A 25,393-nucleotide genomic window follows, 5' to 3' on the forward strand; every position below is an offset into this window, starting at 1 on the left:
GAAAACATCTGCCCGCTGCGGCCGAAAACGACGCTATGAGAGCGGTGAGAGTGAACCAGAACAGTAAAGTTCTGGTCCGGACAGATTAAACAATGAGCTGAGACTCACTGTAAAGCTCCGTAAAGCCGAGGGGAGCTGCAGATTCAGCTGGTAATTCCCTTCAACACTGCCACACTGATTTCACATTGTCATTTGGTAGATTACCGTTATAAAAACAACGATTACAGCCCATTTAAATTATTTAATGTGTTATAAAAACAATGCTATTGGCATCCATTGTATTCATATCCCAGCCAGCGTATACAGTACGAACTCCATTCATTTCTCTCATAATGGTCAGTAATGCACACTGACCGACTGCAAATATGCCCCCTGTAACTGTGCTTTTCACAAGTGCTATGTACATGTAAATTAAGTTATTTCTATTAGTTTATTATGATGACATGCACAGTTTAAGTTATTTAGATGTTTCACGGCTGCATGTCTTTTCATTGTGCCAGAGTAATGTATTTTATGTGCTGTATGTGTTTTTCTATGAATGTGCTTCTGCATTGGACTGTTTAGATTAGTGTCTAATAATGCAGCACAAAGTTGACTTATTTTTTCCACATTTTTTATGAAAATGCTGCTCTGCAGGTCTTGTATTATGTACTATTATGTACCCTGACAATGCAGAATAATGGTGTTCTGTTTGATGTTTGTTTTTTTTAACAAACATTGATATTCTCTTGTATTTTTATAATTGCTCTGCATGCTTATAAATGATCTCAGTAACTTTCTGGTTTTAATCTTATACTCTTGCATTCTGTTTACAGGGTGAATTCGTAACGTCTGTCCAGCAACTACAAATGAAGCACTGCCTCTTGGATAATTCTGGCTCATTTTACAGCCATGTTTATTAATGTGCACTGTCCCTGTTAAACAAACCAGTAAATAAAACAGAAACAGTTGTTTGGTTGAGGAGGTTTCAGACAGTTTCTTTTGATGTGTTCATCCTGATAATCAAAGTACATTTCTTAAACATGGCATTTTTATATTGTCATACTGCTTGGCTGACATAATGACATTTATATAGTATAAAAGATGTGATTAACAATGTTGTGCATACATCTGCTAATAAGTATGTCTGCTGGTATACAGCATGTTGTTGTAGGTTTTTCTAACATTATAGTCATTTTTGTGAAAGATTTGTGAAGTCTTTATTTTGTTTTGAAACGCATTTGATGTCATGTTTTATTTATTAAATGTCGCTGCTGTATTTCATAATCTCATGACTGCTATGTATTTTGTTATTGGAAAAGGAAAACGTTGTTCGTACTGCCTTCCTAGCTTCATAAGCTCCACTTCGCTTCCCTGTCTTCTCTAAACTGATACGAGTAAAGGAATGCTCGTTTTTGGATTTTAATTCTGGAAACGGAATTTGCTCCAAGCCAAACCCGCAGACTGTTTTTGGTTGACCTTAAACTTTTCTTCGACTCCTTAAGAACACGAATATCCAAGCTGAAAAGCATCCAAAACATCCAAAACATCACCAATTCCTCTTTTCCAATTTTCTCATATTCTGATTCTTTTTATTTTTTTGCTTATTCTTTTTTTCCAGCAGTAACTAAACTCAGTAAATGATTACTTATTTTTCATTATTATTTGTCATATTTTTAAATATTTATATTTATATTAATATATTAAATATTTTAAAAATTTAAAAATGGGTTAAAAAAAAAAAGATTTCATAAGCCAATAGGAAAGGGACTGGGGGGGCAATAAGGCTGACTAGCCAATGAGAGGGAGTTTGAAGGATTTGATTGGGGGCTACCACCTGAGCAATCTGCCTTGCTAGCTTAGCGACTAGCCCACATTCACTACTGTTCTTTTTGCTGCTGTTGTTGCCTGCCGAACAAATGCTGTGGATAAAATCAGACTACGAACCCACCTGAAGGCAGGACGAACTCCGCGGCGCCATTTCGGCCGAATCCACCTCGACACCCCGGACGCGCCACTTCCGGCGGGATCGGGACAAAGCCCATTACAACCAAAGCGACGCGAAGTTTCTTCTTCGCTCCCCGCCTGAAGTTCTGCTCGGCAGCGGCTCGCTCGGTGCTGCCCCTGGTGGCCACTCACATACTTGTCGGGTTTATTGGGCACACCCGGCCAGATCAACAGCTCCACCAATTACAGCCTCCCAAATGATCCTATAGTTGATTCAGCACCTCTTTAACAGTTTCAACAAAAAACTGAACATTAGAACCTTCAAGAAGAAGGACTTATTGTAGGACTGTTGTATTAGACTGCATTAGCTTTAGCCTGGTGTTCCTAATAAACTGAAAACCGAGCGTATACGGCGTATGGTTGAACCTCTGGGCCTTTTGGTACCGGCCGTAATGGGTCCGCATTTCCAGGTTCAGAAACCTGGCATCAAAGCTCTGGTCTAGGGTTGCAGCTAGTGATTATTTCCAATATTTGATTAATCTGCCGATTATCTTTTCAGTTAAATCGCTTTGTGGATAGAATGACAGTAAACAGAGCAAAGTGCCTGTGATAGTCTCCATCTGCAGACCGAGGTGACTCTTCAAACGCCTCCTTTCATCCGACCAAAGGCTCATCTATAACAATGCATCATATTTTATAAGCGCCTCATATGATTTGAAGGCAGACTCTCAATTGGTAAAGTATCTAGTAACTGTAGCTGTCAAATAAATGTAGTAAAGTGAGCTGTAAAATATTTCCCACTGTAGCGAAGTATGAAATAGCATGGAATCAAAATACTCGAGTGAAATGTGAGTACTTAAGTAAATGTACTTAGTTGCCTTCCGATACTGATTCATTTAGGAATAAGCAAAATATTAGTACACATTTGAAATAATGAAGGTTATGAAAACAGATTTTGACAAAGGGCCCCGGGGCCAGTTATCAAGGCAGGGCCCACCTTACCGTGTCAGCCGATACTGTGCTTGAGTGCTGCATATTCAATTAAAACCAGTGCGAACCGGCTGACACACAGAATGCCTGCTCTCAAGGCCCCGGCAGTTCCAGGGGCCCAAGCGGCAGGGCCTAGCCGCCTAGAACTCACACCCTGAAAACACCGTTCCTGTACGTTTTATTTGACTTCATTTGTTTTCATTTATGGTGGAATGATGTCGATGAAATGACAGATCTTCACTTGAAAACAACCGGCATTTTCTCTTTCCTGTTACCGTCTGCTGCTGCAGGGACCAATAAATTGTCCTTTTGATTTTAAATTTGGGTGTCTGGAATGAAAGTATGAATTCATAACTAAAAAAAAATCAAAGAAACTCAGCTTCCCTGGTTGTTTAAGTTACTTTAAAGACAGTCTCATGCGTTGGAGTGTTTCCGTTCACAGAGCAGAGAGTGGCAGGACAAAAACATGGAAACACTCCCATCTAGCGTCTAATAACAGCAAATACATGGAAAAAACAAAAATCAGAAACATGCTCTAAAACAAGGAGCCTGTACAGTTTACCAGCCCACATTAAAGACTTTTACAAACAATGTTGCATGAAAATTAACTTTATCCTTAGAAAGCAACGGAAAACCTGTAGGAAACAAGCAGTTAATCAATTTGTCGATCCCCAGAAAATTAGTCTGCAACTATTTTGATGTTCAATTATTTTAAATCATTTTTCAAGCAAAAATTCAAGAAAAAAAAAATTCTCCAGTTCCAGCTTCCCAAACGTGAGAAACTGCTTCATTTTTTTATCCAATGTGATAGTTAACCGACTTATCTGTGCGCTTTGGATCGATAATCGATCATTAAAATAACCAGTCGTTCGCAGACAGACTAGACTTCTTCATAAAAAAAAAAACAAAAACGCAATAAAACAGCAGCAGCTTTAGACTTCTACGACTGCATGTACACCGTGATCCTCACTAAGGACCATTTTAGGTCTGGAATTTCAATAAAAATGTAAATAGAGACATTTTAGAAGACTGCTGCAGGTATTGCAGACACCCTTAAATAGTGCAAGGTGATCAGCTTCTCCTCATTTAGGTGATTACCGCAGACCACAATCCAGCGTTTCCTCTGCGGTCGAAGTGACATGCAAACACCGTACAGAAATAACAGCTGAAAGTTCTGGAGTCAACATGACTTCCGTTAACAGGAAACACGTGCCACCCATAACTGATTGGTTAGAGCAAAACAAAACAAACCAATAGGTTATTTAACATAACACCAGGTAAAACAAACTGCTTTAGCTTTGTGAAATATCCCTTTAATGATTTTCAGTGTTATAGAACAGTATTTATAGCGTCAGTAGCTCACAAAAACCACAAATATTTTATTCTACACGCCAACATATCCGGCTACAAAACTTTACAAATATGTATACAAGATTATATACACATAATTGAGAAAAATACACAATTTTGCAGGGAAAAATAATCACAATTTTCCAAGGGATACCAGTAGCAGTAGGAGTACATATTATAAAATATGATTACATAAAAATGGAACTTCTTACACCTCTAACATTTCTGTGCAAAGAGGAAACTGTTAACGTTGCCTGCTGTGCAGGTTTACAATAACGGCGGGAATTTAAAGTACAATTGTGTCATTTTCAACCTGTTAACTATCTTTTTCCATCACACTAAACGCCAGCTTTCCAGGGCTACGCTCTATAATGAGATTCACACACTTCATCCCTCACCTGGTAACTATCACCGTTAGCTTTTACAGAGGTGTTGCATATTTACAAGCAGCTGCAGCTACGGGTAAAGAAGCCATGATCAACTTGAACCCTGCAGGATAAAGAGAACCATGTTCTTTTATTTCTTTTGAAGTCTAAGACAAAATATTTCATTAACATTAGGAATGTTACCGTCCAAAGGCTCCTCCAAATGTGACCTTGTTGGGGCCACATTTGGCGGACTGGTGTATCTTTTGCATTCTTCGGTATCACAGAATCCACTACCTGCCAGCTGCTAAGCTTTAAAATGAGCAGGAACTTGCGCTGATTGTAATGAAAACATACCCCCCACACTCGGGCACCTGCAGGCAGATAAACTGTGTTTACAATCCAAATGCAGTTTACTGCTGCGTCCACTGGTGTTAATTTGGCTGCCAATGATACAGATCGGCGCAGGTGCTGCATGACTGGAGTGTTAATTCTGAAGTAAAATTATGAGCTGCAAATTATATTTACTTACAATAAATATATAAAGGGCCCAACTTCAAGTTATGGAAGTCGTCATTCCAATTTATACAACTGCACGAGCACCATTCAGGCAGACTTTTCAATCATTCTGATGTTTCAACGATAGTTTGACTGTAGAAAGGAAAAATGTAAATAACAATATTAAAATGTTTTGGGTGGGGTTCGTTTTATTTGGCAGGGCCATTCAAATTAAAGTCCAACACACTGGAGACACTGCTAAAAGCCTGCAGTTCTCTAGAGCTGTCGTTTCCAACCTTTTTGGCCTGTGACCCCTCATAGCCACACACTGTCTCCCCGTTCCCTACAGGTTCCATATGTCTTTGAGGTGTGAGCAGTCTAACAACAGAGATATGGCTACTTCTCACATTTTATAAAGTAATTTCTAGCTCTGAGAGAGTAAACATCTCCGGCACAAGAAAAAGCAAAGACTTGAGAAAAGCCAGGAAAAATGAAAATATGTTTCTGTGGGTTTCTGAGTCAGATCCCCCCAAGCTGAGAAGCCACTCTTCTGGTGGAAAGCCCCTTTTTAGGGCCACATCAGACCACTGAGGCAGTGGGTCTCTGAAAGGGGAACATGGCTTTAGCCAATTTACATTTTTTGATCATGACAAAACACTGAAACAGATGTTGGTCAAATTTGTGCATCATTAAACACTTCTGAAGAAAGGCTTAGACTATGGTTAAATGTTCTGATCATACACAGATTTTGCTCTGCAAAAAGTGCAAAAAGCAAACTGTGCATTGCAGCTGACATGACTCATTCGTAAGAGAGACTTTAAAAGTGCTGGAAAATGATGGTGGAGGTTGAAATTGGCTGAAGATGTTCCTTCGCAGCAGTTACTGCCCACTTTGACAAAACAAACAGGCCTCATTCAGAGATCTGATGCTGCTCTAATAATTATGTTTGGCTCGTGAAGTATTTTCTCCATCAGCCGCTGTTTCCTGCTCCTGAATAAAACTCTAAGACAGCAATGGTTTGATGTCTCAACGGAATAAAAATAAAATTGTCCAGTCACTCCACACGACCAGACATCCATGTAATTACACATTTTCAAACCTGTAAGGTGCACTTGGTTCAAGGAGATGATTTAATAAAAAAATAAAAATAAAAAACAAAACACTAAGCACACTTTCCCAAGGCCTCGGCTCCAAGTCCAACACTGTTCACAATCAGAAAATAATTCAGACAAGTGAAGAAGAAACAGTCCTAGAGAATAACATCCTCCAACTTGGCCTCCGGCATGACATTCAGAGCTTTGACCTTTGATATTGAATTAAGTTTAGGAAAGGAGAGACGTTCTGCCTCAACATGGTTGGAAACAGTCCCCACCTCAAACCCAGGCGGGACAGACAGGCAGGCAGGCAGACGTACGGACAGGAAGCCAGACACAGACGGGACCAGCCAGTGGACTGATGGAGTCGTCGTGTCATTGGACGACCTCGAAGTAGTGCAGGATGGCCATGATGTGCTGAGGCATGAAGACGTAGCCAGTGTAAACGGCCATGCCGGCCACGGAGATCAGCAGGGAGTCTGAAGGGGAGACGTTAAGGAGACAACGTCTGAAGGAACAGCGTCTCAGTTTCTACGGCAGGTGGCCAAAAAAGAAATCGTATACATCAGCAGGAGGCTGAAGAAGCCCTTACGCAATGTCAACCAGTTCAATCAGTCACTTGATAAGACCGAGCTCTGAGTCACACATGTGAGTCCACATCAAATCTGAGTTTGTCAGTCACTTAAAGAGCTATTCTCTGGGAAAAATGAACAGGATGTTTACTTGGGACAATTATTTTTGACTATCAGTTGATCTTTTTCAGTCTTTCAAATACTGCAAAACATGACAGATCATCATCACAAGTAGAGAGAGTTTTAGGTTCAGAGTATGTAGCCCGAGGTCTTCATGTCAAATGGAAACCTAGGTTATCTGATCATTTATGAAGCCGTGACCAGCACTTATCCGGTATTTCTTTAGCTCGACTTAATAACACAATTACTAGCACGATCCCTGAGCAGAGGGAGTGCATGTTAACCTCCGAAGGCTGATAGCGAGCAGGAGCAACAGTAACACAACCTCTGACTAATTCACACAAACACACCTGACCCTGAGGGGCGGCAGAGACACAGGCTGAGGGTGGCACCGACTGTGGGAAGAGGCTACATCATGTGCATAACGCGGTACTGATGTCTTGCTGCTCCACCGCAGATCAAAGTGTAGCCCTAACACCTCTTATTAGCTGCCAATCTTTCCCCTTGGGTGAAGCTGCCCTTCCTGGTTTAAGTGCTCCCGACTTCGCTGCTGGGTTAAATGTGAGCTTATGTTATTCTAAATAACAATACATTCGGCCTGTGCGTCTCACCTGACCGTGGAGGCTGTTGTAAACAGGCTACAGCTAGCTTAGACTCGACCCCGCCCCTGCTCCTCTACGTAGTCAACCACATGCTAAATTCCGTTGACAAATTTACCTCTTTTGTGTTTTTTTTACGTGTAGGCAAATTTATGGGAGTACTACGACAGCACTTGAGGCCGTTTCTAATCCGTTAGTGGAGTGTTTAACTCGGCAACCATTCCAAAAACAAACATGTATGATTATATTACAAGTACGATTTTTTTTCTCTTCCGCTAAACAAGTTAGCGACTAACCCTTCAAAACCCCATTAAAAATTTTGCGCGTTTAATAATTCTTTCGCTTGCTAGAAATTGAGACTTTTACTAATCCGTTAGGGGTGGGTCCTTACTTTAACATTTATTCCAAAATATAAACGTAATCCAATTTCATTACAGACAATTTGTCTTCGTACACGTTAGCGACTGCCCAACTTCAACAACTGAGGCCAACCTGTACATTGTTTAAATGCCGAATTTGCCATTAACCCCTATAAATTTATGAAACACCTTCAGTGTTACTCACAACACGAAGGAAATACGTTTTTGTCCATTAGAAAGGTTGGCGTTATGCACTCGGGTGCGCGCTAGGTTAGCCCTGCTACCGTTCCAGCGCAAGTTAGCCTATTAGCTCGCCCGTTCAGCCGGGTCTGAAGTTGGTTGGCACGGAAAAGGATACTGAACACGGTCCTCTCCCATGGCTCCAGCATGTACAGCGCCGTCACCAGAAGGTACTGGTAGTAAAACCACGATAACTGCTTCCAACAGTCACCCAGGGCCATGGTCCCGACTTCACAAACGACAACTTATTATTATTTTTTTTTCTTTCCTCGGTATATTTTCGGCGTAATTTGTGGGAGGGTACGTTCTGGTAACGTCTGACGATTAATCAGACGGTGCTCATTTTCAGCCAATCACAACTCCGCGTTCGAGCGCATGGCTGTGACGCAGACCAGGGAGTTCCAACATCCTGATTTCAAAATAAAGCTTTGTGGACTTCACCACGTTAAATTTTGATTTCAAAGATGGATCAGATGTTAATTCACGTGTCCGACCTCCTTAGGGAATGTTATTCCCCACCATGTCTTTTCTTCGATTGGTGGTCTCAATGTTATGTTGCTATGTAGTTATGTTGACAAAATGCCCCTCGAACTCTCATCGTTCCATAGACAAATGCTACTGGCATGGTCCTTAATTTTACTTTAGTCCTCACAGATTTTATATGTGAAATAATAGATATATTCTATATAGAAATAAACGAATTTTCTTTCAGCAGTTATTCCAGTAACTGTGAGGTCAAAATAAGGCCAAGCCTTAGCGTGACAGCAGTTTGTAATTGTTTGTAGAATGTGTTGTATTTGCATGGAGCTCGTTTTATATAATAGTCCGAGTTTCTTATCATGCAGACTGTGTTCCCCCATTCTGCCTGGCTCATGTCCCCCCTCCTACTACTCTTCACACTTTTAGAGCTGAATGACTTTGTCATATTTTCATCTTTTTGTATTGTGTGTTTTATTTAAAGGATAAGTCTCTTGATATTGATTTTTTTCTTATTGTCGACTAATCCCATACAGGCACTAAAACTAACAATGAACTGATCCTACTCACGAATATTGTGTGATATCTTATGTCTCTGTCATAGAGCTCCCTTGTTGTCAAGAAACTAATAGAATCACATCAGTGAGCCACACCGTTGCACTGGGTGACATGTTCCTTCATCGCCGTGAACACACAGACACACTGTAGTTTATTCTGACTCAGTCACGCACACACACCTTCCCGCTGCCTCAAATTTTCACTAGAGCTCCGAATGTGGATTAATCCACCGCTGAAAATAGTCCCCAACAAGTTTACTCTTTCTTCCTGTTTGTTTAATAAAAACTACATTGAGCAGCTGTTTTAAGAAGGTTCTGTTTTGTTTTTTTAAACTATATATTCGTGAGGTGTTTTGAAAGAATAAATCTGTACACAGTGGGAACCAATTGACTCGGGGCTAAGGCCACAGACAGGGTAAGGAAGTCAGTCGTTTTGAGTCTTTTTATGGGATTTGTTGACAATAACAAAAATACTGAATAATGCCAGCCTTACCCTCTGAAGAGGATTCTTGTGAATCTAAAACAAAGTTCAGTAGATCTCAAACCATAAAGCCCTGAGAGCTTCAGTTAACCAAACAAGAACTACAGTCTGTGCAGTATTTTCCAATTCTACTACCTTATGGGTCGACTCTGTACGACAGTAGAAGGAAAAGGACTTTCTCTATCACTCATGTGATCCTACAGTTGCTGGTGGAGGCTTCGAGGCAGCACAGTGTGATTGTATATTAGAGTGATACCAAAACATTTGGCCAGTAGCAACTTATTAAAGCTATACTGTGTGTATACATCAGTAGACAATTAACAAGAGATCTCAGTACAAAAATCATCAGATATGTTTGAGATAATGAAAAAAACAATGTCTCCATTACATTGTCTGTTCACCAGAGAGCACTAACAAGTTTATTTTTCCACTTTGAAACGTCCTGCTCAATATAACATCTCGCTCACACTTCTTAAGAGAAAAAAAAAATAATAGGACGCTTATCAAAAAGGTTTGTTTATGGGATGTATTTAGGTAAAAAAAAAAAGGAATATATATCCGTTGTTATTGGATATTGGATTTTTGTAATGCTCAAATATCAATATAAGTGGTGGCGCTGTATACGGTTCAGTATTAGCACTGATGACCCCCAGAGCTGCAACAAGCCCCTTTTTGAGTCAAATTCTACTTTTTTGTCAGATATTCAAAAGATGACATGCGGCTGGCATTCCACCACTTTCCTGATCCAGAAACGCTTTTACTTTCCCCCATCAGGTAGGTGAGCTGATGCTGATTCACGACTGATAGATCGGGGCACTTAGACAGATTCACAGCAGGACTCTCCCTCTCAGCCGGGATGTTGAGGAAGCAGTCGCACTAGTTATTAAATGTTGCAGCTGAAAAAGCTGGGGTGAGGAGCCAGGGACAAAGGTATGAAATTTAAAAAAAAAAAAAAACAAACAAAAAAACAAAACCAAACACCCTGCTCAGAGCTTGCTCAGTCTGTCTCAGCAGTGGCTGGCCAGGATGTTGAAGAAGTGGTACACCTCATCTTTATCGAAGACAGCCACTTCGGTGGAGCACTCGGAGCACTTCACCGGGTGGTAAACCTCATCAGCGTCCATCCCGGCCGGCATCGGGTCAGGAGCCTCGTTTGCTGGTGTTTCTGTTTTCTCTCCCCTCCTCCTCTTCCTGGTCCTCTGTTTCCTCTCCTGCTGGGTTTTGTAGCGTAACACCTCGTCTCTCCTCACCGTGCAGTTCATGACGAACATGGCTCGGTACTGCGTCCGGTACTTTTCGTGCCTGGGTGGACACAACCGAGATAACTCGATGTAGTTAAAAATCCACAAAAATTGTCAACACATCAGCTGAGAAGCCCTTGTGCCACTTTTGAGACTGGACAAGCGGACAGCTGAAATGTACCAGTGTTCAGAGACACGGTGACATGTAAGCAACAGACGTGCAGCTGGAGAAATCGGTTTCACAGAATTGATTTAAACCCAGCTCCTCTGACAAAGTTTGTTTAAAGACTGCAGCTAACAGTCTGTATTTTCTGTTGATTCCTTGTTTGATCAAATGCTTAGTCCATAAAATGTCACAAAATAGTTCCCTAACCCATCAACAGAAAATACTCTGCAATTAATTTTGATTAAATGTTTCAGTAATTTTTCAAGCCAAAATGCCAAACATTCACTCGTTCCAGCTCCTCAAATGTGAATATTTGTTACCTGTCTTTGTCTTATATAGTAGCAAACTCAATATCTTTTGAATATTGGACTGCTGGTCAAAAAAAAACATGACATCTGAATGCTCCAACTTGTGCTCTGCAGATGTGTGACAGGCATCTTTTCCAGTATTTTCTGACGTTATAATCAGTTAATCAAAAAATAATAATGATTCATGTTACAATCCTTGCAATACATATTAGAAGAGGTGCAGCAAAGTTTAGGCACAATGACTGCTCCACATTAGCATAGTATAGATCTATTCTACTTTATGCAAACTAGGGGGTATGCGGCGTGACTTGCGATCTCTTCAATCTTCCAAATCTCTAAAACACACTTTTGAAAGTGACTTTATTTCTCTTTTTAAATATCTGTGAAAAAAAAGTGGATTAAGAGAAAGTTTCCGAGCAAAACATTTACTACAACATCCCTCACTTTGTCGGAGTGAATGCCAATCAAGCACCACAGGTTGGGAAGCCGCATGTTCTGTCATGTTTAAAGATGCCTCGGTGTGGTACAAACAAACCCTGACTTTTGTTGCTGGACCCGCTGTCAAGTCTCACCTCTGACAATCCAGACAGAGCGTCGTCATGCAGGCGGGACAGTTGAGAACGGCGTCGCTGTTGGGTAAACCCTGGGACCGACGAGGCTGCGATCGAAACGATGCCGCTGGTCGCTTTCTGCTGTAATACCTGGACAGGAAGACAAGAGGCTGGATGACTATTGGGTGACAAAAGCTAGTGTCAATCTTTCCTCGATGAACAATTGTTAAAAAAGTCTGCATGGCTCCCTCTGAGTGTCTTACTCTCTCCTCCTGGCGTCCACCCAGGCCTGGTCTCTGTCGTCCTCGTCGGGGTCGTACAGCAGCTCGTCATTGGTCAGTATGATCCGCTGTCTCTGCCTCTGGCCTGTGGAGCTGCCTGCATTCATAGTTATGATAAGTTTACTTGTTGCTGACAGCAGGAAAACTAGTTTTCGGGAAACATTCATGCTGTACTCTTACCTGGTGTGTCCTCTTCCTCCGAGTCAGAGTCGAAGTAGACATTATCGTACATCCGAGGATTAGGAAGGCCAGTGCCACCGCCACCCCCTCCTCCTCCACTTCCTGAGGTTTCTGTTGGAGAATAAACACAAAAACATGCAGTTATCTGGAATTCTTTCACAGGAATTACTGGGTTATATTACCTTGCCTTTTCAGTCTCACAAAGATAACCAGTGTTCAGTTATTGACACATCTTCACACATCTTGAACTTGTTGCTTATTTGCACATCCAGCAGTTACAGAGCAACATGATCCTTCATCTGGATCTACTGTGTGTGTCCCACTGATGAATCTAAGTCCAGTACTCCCTCTGTTTTAGCTGTGGTTTTGGTCTCCACCAGCTCCTGAGGGAAATATCTGGCTCTTCAGCTGCTAAATGCTCCACCGTGTTCACCAGCTGCTCTCTGACTGTGTCTGTCTGCTGTTTCACGTCATATCAATTATATCAGCCTTAAAGAAACACTTTACTCTGGGGCAACCATGAACTGCATCATCCCTGATTTGAATCTGGCCAGGGACCGTTTATTGCATCTCTCTCCACTATTATTATTTAATAAAGGCATAAAATGCACCAGAAGACGCACGTGGTCACCAATCAGCTGTAAGGAAGAAGAATCCCAGAATGGACAAAACGCTGCATTCACATTAAGGTACGGGTCACATGCATACAACACAAAGTATTTCCAGTATAACAGACTACCATGCAAAGACTTTTCTGTCCATTGTAATTTCAGGTGAGTGTTACCTGCTTTTGATGGTCCCCAAGTTCCCTCCATGGTCTTGATGGTGGAGCTGAGCTCTGCCTCCATCTCCTTCTCAAACTCATCCCCGCTGGAGGACTCACTCTCCCCCGTCAGATACTCCCTGATCAGCTTCTTCTTCTGGTCCGGAGTCCCGTTGAGCAGCACGTCCAGCTCGTCCTCCGAACTGAAACACAGTGAGAGAGGAGCTCATATTTTCCTTTGTTTCACTTGTTCAGGCAACAGGTCTACTAACATATCTAGCCCTAAATTCACGTCACCCTCCCCAATACTATTTGCTGACATTTTATAGACCAAACAATTCATTGATTAACTGAGGAGGTGCGTCCACTGGGACCAGTAGGGAGCCCTACGGTTAGCCCTGATCTGGACAGATGGCTTCGTCTGTTCAGGGTCAACATGTGGGACTCTTTATCCACAGAACTCAAAACAGACCCTGACTGGGGTCGTTTTAAACTCGAACTGACACCGTTTTTAAAGAGAGCAGTCACGGTGCCTGTCATTTTAGCCACTGATTGTTCTGTATGTTTTCTCGTTGAGCTTTGCGTCTCTCGCTGGTTAGTATGTATTTCATCGGTGCCTTAGGCCATAAATGTGTCAAACCGCGTTTTGCACGCGTATACACTCAGAGGTCTCCGGTCCGTCTCACTGTCTGCCCACATGTAGCTGTTTGTATCTCTGACCCCGGGCCGTGTTCACTTATATGATCCGATCCAGTCCCGATCGATGTCGTGTTAATAAAGAGCATCGAAACGTCACACAACGTTGGCGACAGGTATAAGCACCGACAGCTAACAGCTCTGCCATCGGTTCTATGTCGGTGGATTAATGAAATCGACGTGAACAGAAAAACAGTTCGCCTCTCTCCAGCCTGGTCCGGTTTGTTTACGTTAGCATTGAGCTAGCTAGCCGCACCTGACACTACGCCGCGTCTTTTAAAGACAACCGTTTTACTTCGTTCTGACCTGCTGCTAGCTCGCTCCTCGTCACTCGGCTCCTCGATCTCGTACGAGTCGAACTCCTGTGATTTATCCAGTTTGTTCATTTTAACTGGTTGACAGAATTCAATTACAACAACATGGGCTGCTAGCGGGTTAGCCGGAACAGCGTTAGCAGTGACTGTTTCCGCTTCTTCCTCTTCTTTTGTAAACATTGAGATTATTCTTTTCCGCCACCTACTGGTCAAGGCTGCTTTTTTGTTTTCCTTTTTTAAAATCTATTTATTGATATTTTGGCCTTTATTTGTTCATATCATCAATACTTTACATTAGTTTCATTATATGAATTTTATTTTCTGCTTTTGGTCTTTTTTTCTATATTTCACTTAATTCCCTCTACTGCTTTTGTCTTGTAATGTTATTGTTCCTTCCATAAAGATGCTAAATATAAATTAATAAAATAAAATAATATAAAATCTGTTGATCTTTTACATCGAGCTACATCTCCTGGTTGATTTCAGACTTTCCGAAGTTCTACCTTTACCTCAGTCAAACACATTCTCAATATTTCTCTTTACCTACATTAAAGACATATCTAGTCCTGCACACCTTGCGCTCGTGACAAGGGGATTTGTGGTAAATAAATGAAAAAAAAAATAATGAAACAACTTATCACCGGCTGATTGAGAACTGCAAAGTTCCCAGATCTTCAATTAATATTATTTTTAGCCTTTATTTAATCCTGTAGTCTCATTGAGATTAAGATCTCTTTTGCGAAACAGACCAGAGTAAACAAAACAATGGGACACAGCGAAACACATACAGCGCCAGTAACAATCACCAACATCACTACAGAGTTTACAGCCCCTGGGATGAGACACTGACGTTGTAAGATCTTTGCGAGTCATTATAAGGTACAAAGTAGTGGGAGGATATTAAAATGTTAATATTAAATCAACCTTCAGTCAGCTGGGATGCTAAATCAGTAGCAATAAGAGCTAAACTCCCAGGACTTCATCTCTCTGCAGCATTTCCCCAACATCTGATGTGTGACGCTGCCAACTGCTGCTGTTACGGCAGATGACCTGTAGGTGGAGCCAACAGATCGGAGATGCCGTCATGGGGGTCGTTTCCCTCCCTCAGGGGCCGGGGCAGCCGAGGGGTCCGTCAGTGAATCCCCATCAGGACCACGGAGACCGGTCTGCAAGCTGAACTCTGGCCTTCCCCTCCACCTTTTGTTTTCCTAATTGAAGTGTTCCCGCTTCACGCTGGCGTCTTTCATTCTTGGTTTTGAGAGGGTTTTTTTTTTTCCGTGCTGGGATGTCCTTTTGGACTGTGTGTGGGATGTACCGTCATCACTATGTGTCATTTTAAGTCTTCACAGTGAGCACCAGCCTTTATGGGATGCGAATAAAATAAATGTAAAAATGCACAACTGATCAAAAGCCAATAAAAACTGACGGACAAACGAACGGAAACAAGGTCTTGAAGCCTTTTTCAGAGCTCACTTACTTTCCTGTTTATGACCAGCAGCTGAGGACTGAAAATGTTTTCTGTTGCTTCTCTCGTCATCAGGTTCTCTATCACCACGTACCTGTCAGACGTTAAACCCGGGCTTCAGACCTGCCCGCTGGCCGCTGCCTTTCAGTCAGTCCAGTGTGGAGCTCTCCATTCATCTCTTGCCCTACACCGTAGCTGCACTTAACTTTTCTTCACCTGTTTCACCTGTTTTACTCAATTTTAGCTTATTTTACCTTGAACCTGATTTCACTCTTTTAGAATCCTGTTTATATCGGTTTGTCTTTTAAATCTTCCTTGTGTTTCTGCTTTCTGTCTTGTTTTAGTGTTTTCTATGACTTACGTCAAGCACTTTAAATTGTTGTGGAAAGGTGCCAAACAGATAAACCTGCCCTGCCCCCCTCTGTTCAAGCCTTATTTTCAACAGACCAGCCGTTCCCAGCCCAAGGGGTCGGGACCCCCGTTGGGATTACGAGATAAAGCCGAGGGGTCTCGAGATGATTAACAGGACAGGAAATAATAAAACTAGAAAACAAAAAAACAACCTCACAGTTGTCCGCCTCCACCAACCAGTGAAGTTGCAGTTTGCATCCACGTCTGTCCAGACTCACGTCGCACATGTTGTGAAGACTCTGAAGGAGTTTAATAAAAGGTACCGAGTGTGTTTTATCATAATTAGCCCGGGAATTCTTCAGTTGTGGCCAAAAACGTGTTTTGTGAGGTCACAGTGACCTTTGACCTTTGACCTTTGACCACCACCATCCTAGTCAGTTCATCCTTGAGTTCAAGTGCACGTTTGTTTGCCAGATGTAATGGAATTCCCTCAAGGACAACCTGAAACACAAGAAAACATATTTCTGCAACAGAAATCACTTTTTTTTTACTGACTTTGGTTTAATCTTCGCCTTTTCTCATGCGGTGAAACACATTTTAAGGAAAAGGGAAAATTATTCAAATGAAACAGGACATTAGCTTTTTGTTCAGTTGCTTGCAGCTCATGCACATTATGATTTATTCAACGTATGAGAGGCATCGTCATTCTGACAGAACTTTGCTGCCACAGGCCAAAAAAGCTGAGCACCACCGATGTGGATCATATTACCCGTACTAAGTACAAATGCGGTGTCTGACAACTGTTCTTCGTTGACTCATTTACTAGTGAGACTCTGCTCCGCGCTACAGTAGATTCATTTTCAGTGTCCGCGACTGATAACCATTATTTCAGGCTGCAGCTGTCTGTCCACAGAAACAAGCACCGTGTCGGATCTAAACCTCAACAAAAACATAAGGAGCTTCGCCAAACCGACATTCAACCTTCGGATAACATTATGGGAGATTTGAAAAAGTCTGACTTTTGTTGCTCGGTTGGGAAAAAAATGAACCGTAAGCCAGAGATGCAGCTGCCTGCTGCCTTGCTCAAGGGCAGAATTCCTCCAGAGGGTCCAGCTGTCAGCAGGTCTTCAGTACAGAACATCCTCAGCGTCCAGCTGGGTCGGGTTCTCGGGCACATAGGACCTGGTGTTTGAGTGGCCGCTGGTGCCCGAATCGAACCCGAGTACCCGGGCCGATTCCGGCGCGTCGTTCATTACAAGCCTGGCTTTGGTCCCGCAACCATGTGCACCAGTTTTAGGCCTTTGCTAGGTGGAAACCATTTTGGCTCCTTACGGTAAAACAACCACACCAAGGCCTTTACAAAGCACTTTATTTAAACGAACACCCTGAAAAGCCTAGAAACAGCCTGGGAAAGGGCTTCAACGAGAGCCACTAGAGCTGGATTTGAAGCGGTCCTGCTGTAGACACCCTCCGCTTAGCTTTTTCAGCACAACGCTAGACGTACGCATCATGTGTGATCAGGCCCTGTCGCGCTTTCATGACGTCGCGCGTTGACGTGTTGCTTCAGGCACTGGCGAGACACGAAATTTGATCCACAGAGTCCAGCGTGAGTAACAGATCCATGGATCCGTCGGCCTCTCAGTCGCCACAACATGGCGCAGATCACGGCTCTCCGGCTGCTTTCACCTGTTGTTTTTATATGGGATCGCCAGCGACCGGCTACTGGAGCCCCCCGCTGGCTCCTTCTCTTCAGCAGCCGCCACCCCCCCCTTCCCGCTGTACATTACAGCTAAGCATCCGCTCTTTCCATCAGCATGCAGTGGAGACTTCACTGCCCTTCCCAATCACGCACCTTTGTGAAGCAGGTTCTTCCATTATCGGCAACGAAAACAAGATCTCTGAGTAGTGAGGACGGGGGAGGCAACCGTCCCACGGCGATTTTCCCACACAATGGCATGTTAGTCCGCTTGTGTCGGTGATATTTGGTATCTGGAGGTGACAATGGCCTCATAAAGTCTCAAACGAGGCGAGGTTTAGTTTGGTGACCTGGCTGCTCTCGGATCTACGTGCATTGACGCCTGCATTAACGTGAGCCTTTCCTGATCCAGGTAACATATCCAGATAAACGTTACATGTCCTTCTAGACCGATTACAAAGGAAAACGCAGCGTGTTTGTGTGTTTAAACATGCGTATTCAGCTCCTGCACCTCTGTTCGCTGTTTATGTGTTTATGCCTTCCTCTGTTTTTGTTTGTCCGTGTGTGCTGTTTGTTTTGTGTCTTTTTCCTTACAGTTTGTCCTTTAACGTGTCTTACCTGTTGTGTGACTGTGTGTCAGAGTGTGTGTCTTTGCGTGCAGAGCTGCTGGCTGACATTTTCCATTCCAGGTGTGACATCTCGCTCCCCTGACAGCCTCTTCTCCGACAAACACTAAACAACTCCTCTCTGATTTTACCTGCCTCCACACACACACACACACACACACACACACACACACATCTTACTGTCCACCACTGTCTCAGCTCTGCCGCTCGACAAGCTAATTTTGCCAATTACGCACAGGTGCGATGCTAATTTCCCCGAGCTGGCAGCCAGCTCCTGGAGGAGGTAAAAATAACATAATTACACCCATCTGTCCCCCTGCAGGCAGGCGGGCTCTCCCACTGGGTGTCGGCTCCGCCACCGCCACCACAGAACACACACGGGAGGAAAAAAAAAAAAACACACACCGTTGGCTTTGATAATGGAGAAGAAGACAATGGACAATGTGTGTGTGTGTGTGTGTGGAGGAATCCATGCTGTAGCCACAGTTGCTCTTTCTCCTCTTTGTTTGAGGCTTTCAATGGATTTCCAACGATACACAGCAATTTCCTGCGAGAAAAGAAAAAACAGACTTTTGGTGCAGCGGGGTAATTATGTGAAGCTGTTTTCGAAGGGGACGGGGTCGGATGTGTCACTGTTAGACTCGGCGCCTGCGAGGGGAGGGGGGGAGGATTTTTCCCAGCTCAAAACACAAAACATACCGTGCTCAGCACAGACGGAGGCCTTCAGACAGCACGGGCTCAGAGACTCTGACGTGAACGGTCGCGGCAACAAGCGGCAGCGTTTCTCTCTGCAGAAGCGTTTTAATGAGACGCCACGTGTGTGTCTGAGGCTAATTTTTATTAGTGATGAGTGTCTAATGATGCAAAGGTGCAGCTGACAGCTCCGATTGTCATCGGTTTAGTAACAGCAGCACAGATTTCTAAAGGCATATATACACACGGCTCGCTGCCGTGTGTTGCCCGCGGCCGCTTCGAGACAGAGGCCACCCAGCGTTTCGCCGGTCGAGCAGCGCTGGGAAATGCTTGGTTAGCGTTAGCGTTAACCTGATACAGCTCTGGTACATCTAGAGAGAGCGAAGAGTACTGGATTACACGGCGCACATAAGTAGGGTAGGTGGGCAAACCAAATCCAGATCCAAATGCCGGACCCCGCCACCACCAAATTAATCAACCACATTGGTCCTCGCACATAACACCCCTATCTACAGATAACTGCTGACTAACTGCCCCAACACCCATGTTAGTTTCCAAAACTATGATGAAAAATATGAATTAACAACCTTTTTTTTTAATGACGAAAAGGAGAATAAAACTAAATAAAAAGGAACCTTTAAAAACGAGACCTACATTTTTTCCTCAATGGACGACACCTGTGAAAAGGTTATACAAAAGCTAACGTCGCGTGTGCTAACGTCAGCGTTACTTTGCAGCCGGATACCTTTCCTGTTGCTCTCAGGGGGAATGAATAACTTACAAGGGAAACATCACTGCGCTAATGTTGTCGGATGATGCAGCTTTTCCAGACAGTGAACAGTACGTCAACGAACAGGTGAGTTCACGGCGAGTCGGCCTGTTGCGTCGCCGCAGAGCAGGGTCACACGGACGCTGCATGTGTGCGTGTGTGTGCGTGTCAACGAGTAAACAGAGACACCTGTAACCGCGGCACCTGTCCACAACAACATACGGCGAGCGCTGTAGCCTCAAAACGCGTAGAAGCCATAAAAAGCAATAGTGCGTGAAAAACATGAGACTGAAATTTCCCTGATGAAAACTCATGAAATAAATGTTTTTAGTGTTTGTCAACTAAAACTAACAGAATGAACTAAGACACATTTTTGCCTTCAGGACTAAAACTAAAAGCAAAACACGGGCCAAAGTCAGCGCAACATATCACATCATTTATGATTGCAGTTTGCTTTCCGTGTGGTTTTGTTAACGTCCACGCCGAATTCGGAAAACCGAGGACGCCCTCCTTCCGTCTCCGCGGTCAGGGGAAACGCCGCGACTCACGCTGCGGTCTGCTTCCGAAAGCGAGAAGCTCGGCCGGCTCCGCAAGGAGCAAAGGCTCAGGGGGAGTCACTCATGTCTTTTACCTACAAGTAGAAGCACTAATGAGACGCGGCAAAAATGCTCCAATATAAGTCAAAGTCCTGCATTGAAAATGGGCCTCAAGTGTGTAAGTACAACCAGCAAAACGTACCTATTATATGTTAAAACTTAAAGTACCTTGTGACTCTCGGACATTATATAATTAGATCATTATTTCTCAGGCATTATTGTGTAAACAGCTTTTAGCTGTTGTAGTTGTCTGAGGTGGATCTAATCTTCAACCACTCTACATCAGACTGCAGCTGACGACTATTTTCCTTGTGGATTAATCTCCCTACTCTCTTTTCTCCATGAATCAGCGGATTGTTCGGTTTTGTCAAAGCTCAGAAAACTTTGGTGAGAAGTGCCGTCGCGGTTTTTCCCCGGGCTCAAAGCGACACCTTCGCGACGCTCGTTTTGTTCGACCAACCTCAGAAATTCTTCAAATGATTAAAAGGAAGAGCATCAAATTTAAAGGCTGGAATCATTAAATCTTTGTTATTTTAAACATGAATTTAAAGGACGATCATAATAGCGGCCCATGAATTTTCCGTCAATAGACTAGTTCTACTCGTGCACACCGTTGCGTCGTTTAATCTATAACAAAGCGGCATATTTTATAAGCTCCTCATGTGCAAACATCTTCATTTGTAAAGTAACTAGTAACTAAAGCTGTCAGGTGAGTGTAGTTCTGTAGAAAGCAGGATATTTCCTGCCAAAATGTAAACGGGGTATAAAGTGTCATAAAATGGAAATACTCCAGTAAAGTACCTCAGGTTTGTACTCAAGCACAGCACTTGAGTAAATGTACTTGGTTACTTTCCACCACCAGAGTCACCACTGAGTCCGGCGTTGCCTCCCACAAAAGATTTGAGATCCGATAAAAACTAGGCCTGACTGCGGAGACCGGCGCCGCGTTTGTTTTGAGCATCAACGCCTACTTTACCGTCCGCGGTCTGCTCTGCACAGCGCAGCTCGTTTTCCACAAACACGAGGTGGAGACGCAAAGGCCCTGACGGGGCCGATCCTTACCCAGACGGCCTACAGATCGTCCGACGTGGCACCTTATTGGACCTGAGTGTCTCCGGATCTAAATACAGTTTGGGAGGATTTCATTACCGAGACTTCTGCTGTCACGCGGACATGTGAAACGTGTCTCAGAGGCCTTCCCACCCCGCCAAGAAAAATAAATTGCTCCTGGCACATAACCTCCTTATCTACATTACTGCCGTCACGTAGTCCCTGCTTCCTATGGAGCGCGTGTGATGACTCCGGCCGTACAGGTGGTATGATTCTACATTCTCACATAGACGGATCTGTCAGTCTATCTGTCACGCGGCGACGCGCTCCGCAGCCCCGCCGGGACCCGCCACACTCTGACGGATAAAGGTTCAGAGACACCGCCGAGGGTCTGCTTCACCTTCTGAGGAAGAGGAGGACACGGCGAACCACGAGAGGAAGGGGGAAATGAGAAGGCACACAACGGTAGCGTGTACTGTAAATATGAGGCAAATATATCTACAGCAAATATGACTAAAAACAAAAAGAAAACTCAGAATATTCATTTAATATATTTAAAGATTTATTTGATCTAAAGTGCCTAAAAAACCTTTGCACGGTTCTGTACAAGTTGGAAAATGGAATAAATCTGAGGGTGTGGAGTTAGAAAGAAGTGATGCTCACCAGACCTCTGCAGCCCGCTCCTCGTCTCCGCTGTGGGTTCCAGGCTCCAGGCCCCAGGCCCCAGGCTCCAGGCTCCAGGCTCCAGGCTCCAGGCTCCAGGCTCCAGGCTCCAGGCTCCAGGCTCCAGGCGCCAGGCTCCAGGCTCCAGGCTCAAGGCCCCAGGCTCCAGGCTCCAGGCTCCAGGCTCCAGGCTCCAGGCTCAAGGCCCCAGGCTCCAGGCCCCAGGCTCCAGGCTCCAGGCTCCAGGCTCCAGGCTCAAGGCCCCAGGCTCCAGGCTCCAGGCTGTAGGCTGTAGGCTCAAGGCTCAAGGCTCCAGGCTCAAGGCCCCAGGCTCCAGGCCCCAGGCTCCAGGCGCCAGGCTGGGCGCCAGGCCAGGCAGGCTCCCCCCCCCCCCCCCCCCAGGCTCCAGGCTCCAGGGGCTGCCTCAGGGCCCCAGCAACCGCTAACCGCTACTAGCATAACACAAACACATCTGCACAGAATCAGGTGACAGGTCATCGCATTGGTGGGTGTGTGTGCCAGCCAGGTTTTTTTAAGGTTTGGAAGGAAAGTAAAAACAAAGCAAAACATTAATAATGCCGATTTTTGTTTCTTTAAAAGAAAGTAAGAAGAAAACAGCGGGTTGTGAGTCTGACGGCGTCGTAGGAGCGTACCGATGAATCGGTGGGGCGCTCTTGAATATCTGGCTGACGAAGACGCGTGGCGCCACATCCCTAGATCCTGGCGGGCATGTCAACGTACTGAGCGGGTTTACGCGTCTCAGCAGCAGCTGGATCCGGTTCCTCCAGTCGACCTCCGGGGAACCCGGCTTCTCTCAGAGTGTGGGCTCCACCTGTTGGCCTGCGCTGCAAACACAGGTGACGGCCGAGCTTCATTATCTTCTGCCACCTCGGATGAGCTGCGCTTGTCCGTCACCCCTCCCTCCCCCTCTCTCGCTCTCCATTTAAAAAGTGTGGGGACTTGATTATCAGCCCATGTCAGCGAGCTGTGATCCGCTGGAACCCACCGACGAGACTCAAACACACCTGTATGGACACACACACACACACACACACACACACACACACACGCTCCATGAAGTCAAATTAAATGACTCGGTCCCTTGTTATTTCCTCACACTTTCAATGTTCCTCTGACACTGGGAAATATACCGGAGACTCTCTCTCTCTCTCCGTGTGTGTGTGTGTTTCCCAACACTGGATCATGTCTTTCTTTTCCTCCCTCCATTTCATCCCTCTATCCCTGCCTGCAGTCTCTCTGTCTCTTCCTTATTTCCCTTTCCTTCCCTCCACAGTCTTCCAGCTTCTCCATCCGTCTCCTCTGCTTCTCTTCTGCTGGGCCTCTCTTCCCTCCATCATTCCCCTCTATCCTTCCTTTCTCTACCCCTCCTCTCCTCCTTCATTCATCCCTGTCTCACCTCGGCTGTGTTTCCTTTCTCTATCTTTCTGGTCTTTTCCTACATTTATTTTCTTCAATGTCTCCTTCACCCTTTTTACTTTATACCCTCCATCCTCTCTTCTCTCCCTCATTTGCTCTTTCTTTCTTCTCTCTACCCCTCCCTCTTTCTTCTACATCTCCATTCCCCTTACTCCCCACCTCCTTTTGAACCTCATTTTTTCCTCTCATCCTTTTGCCTTTTCCTGGGTCGTCCTTTCTGTGCCGCTGCTTCATCCTTCCCTCCACTTCTTGGATCTCTGCACTGGCTTCCGTGTCATGGAATGACTCGTTCCTGCCCAGAATATGTTCCTGACCGTCTTTTAACCGACGCTATCGCAGGACGAGGACGCCAACATTGATGAACAACACTTTAAGGGCTGTCGGGTGTCACCTGTAGTCAGTATGCGTCACCGCCGTTGGCTCTTCCATCACTGTGAGACGCGCAGACCCAGTAACCTGACTCTTATCACAGTTGCCCTGATGATCATGCTCGTGCCAGTACCCGAACCCCCCCTCGTGTGGAACTGGGTGTTGTCGATTAAAGAGATAATGTTCATGTATGTTCATGAAGGGGATTCTCTCTCAGCAGAAGCCTGGTCGCTCTTTCGGACGGGGTTTCGGTCACTTTCAGGTCCCAGAGGACCGAACCCCCCCTGAACTGTCCCGTGGCAGATTATGTCCCCGTACCGAACATCAAAGCCTGAAACTCTTGCTCTCGATCATCTGGAGATTAGTTTGTCTTTTCGATTACTTTTTGCCTTTTAACCCGTCACATCGCGTAGCCCGGAGAGCTTCCTGCGAAGGGCCATGCATGGCGCGCAGGCCATAGTTTGGGTACCCATACTGCTCTTTGTGGGCCGTAATCGACATCTGGACAGGAGATAAGTTAAGGAGGCCCGGTGTGTCCTCGTCCTGGAGGTTCGAGTTGACTTCAGTGTTTTGGGAAGTCTTTGGTGATCTCACAGCAGCTTGCTTCTGGGTCTTGTTTATTTTTAAACAAATGATGCAATAATGTTTTTGAATAATAATTCATTAAGATTAATTGTGCCCCTAAGAAAAGAGGGTTGTGGTTTTTGTTTTACACGCTATGTCTAGTGAGGCAGAGAGTAGGGTTGCGGAGGTCAGGGTGGTGGACTGGAATGAGTCCCAGACCTGAAGAGCGACGTTTGTCTTTCTAGCGACCACGAACACCATCTTGACCCGAGCCGTACCGCACTTGTCCTGTTGCTCATACTGTCAAATGGATTGACTTTAAAAGGGTTTTCCTCGAATACAAGCTTGAGCTCCTTTCGACCAACAAATAAAACTCCTTTGTATTTCCGAGAGGAAAATGTGGCTCAGCTCATGTGATGCTCTGGAAACAATCTGAGCAGCTTGAGACAGACTGTCCCTGAGCCGGGAAACCCCTCCGGTAGACCCTGAGACACAGATACGGGACTTTTCATCCCTTATCGGAGAGTTTTGTCCACCTCAATTAACCCTTCCCAAAGAATTTGGATGAAACTATCACAGGGTGACAGGTCTCCCTGTAAAATAACACCCAGTAGTCTGAATCATGAAGCCTTCAATATGAATACACACATAAACATATAAGGTCTTCCTCTTTTACACCCCCCCTCCCCCATCTCTTTTATTCCCATTCGTCTACGGATTCAACCTCTTGTCATTTTATTTTTCTCTCCATTTCCTCCAAAACAGCCAATCGCTCGGCCCAGATTAGCATGTGAGAGAGATGCCGAGCGAACAAAAAGTAAAATGAGAGTGAGGGAAGGGAGAGGGAGAGAGAGAGAGAGAGAGAGAGAGAGGAAGAGCGAACCAAAGAACGACCCAAAGAAAAGACGGAAAGAGAGGAGAGAGGAGAGGAGGCGATGGAGAGAGAGAGAGAGAGAGAGAGAGAGAGAGAGAGAGAGAGAGAGAGA

The 25,393-nt window shown here is 44.5% G+C and overlaps 2 protein-coding genes across 2 annotated transcripts; both read right to left on the minus strand.

The window, feature by feature from the left end:
• Positions 1 to 4,207: 4,207 nt before the first annotated feature.
• sptssa (serine palmitoyltransferase, small subunit A) lies at positions 4,208 to 8,449 on the minus strand. The gene is made up of 2 exons (XM_040137970.1): positions 8,232 to 8,449; positions 4,208 to 6,702 (listed from the first exon to the last, which is right to left on the minus strand). Exons 1-2 carry the CDS (start codon positions 8,332 to 8,334, stop codon positions 6,599 to 6,601), a joined length of 207 nt encoding a protein of 68 aa, XP_039993904.1. The 5' UTR covers positions 8,335 to 8,449; the 3' UTR covers positions 4,208 to 6,598.
• Positions 8,450 to 9,139: 690 nt separating this feature from the next.
• On the minus strand, positions 9,140 to 14,292 carry LOC120794941 (e2f-associated phosphoprotein). Its single transcript, XM_040136340.1, has 6 exons — positions 14,121 to 14,292; positions 13,140 to 13,321; positions 12,356 to 12,466; positions 12,158 to 12,272; positions 11,916 to 12,044; positions 9,140 to 10,930 (listed from the first exon to the last, which is right to left on the minus strand). The coding sequence occupies exons 1-6, from the start codon at positions 14,198 to 14,200 to the stop codon at positions 10,636 to 10,638; spliced, it is 912 nt and encodes a 303-aa protein (XP_039992274.1). The 5' UTR covers positions 14,201 to 14,292; the 3' UTR covers positions 9,140 to 10,635.
• Between the last annotated feature and the right edge of the window lie 11,101 nt (positions 14,293 to 25,393).

Source organism: Xiphias gladius, chromosome 10 (genome assembly GCF_016859285.1).
Source record: "Xiphias gladius isolate SHS-SW01 ecotype Sanya breed wild chromosome 10, ASM1685928v1, whole genome shotgun sequence".
NCBI lineage: Eukaryota > Metazoa > Chordata > Actinopteri > Istiophoriformes > Xiphiidae > Xiphias > Xiphias gladius.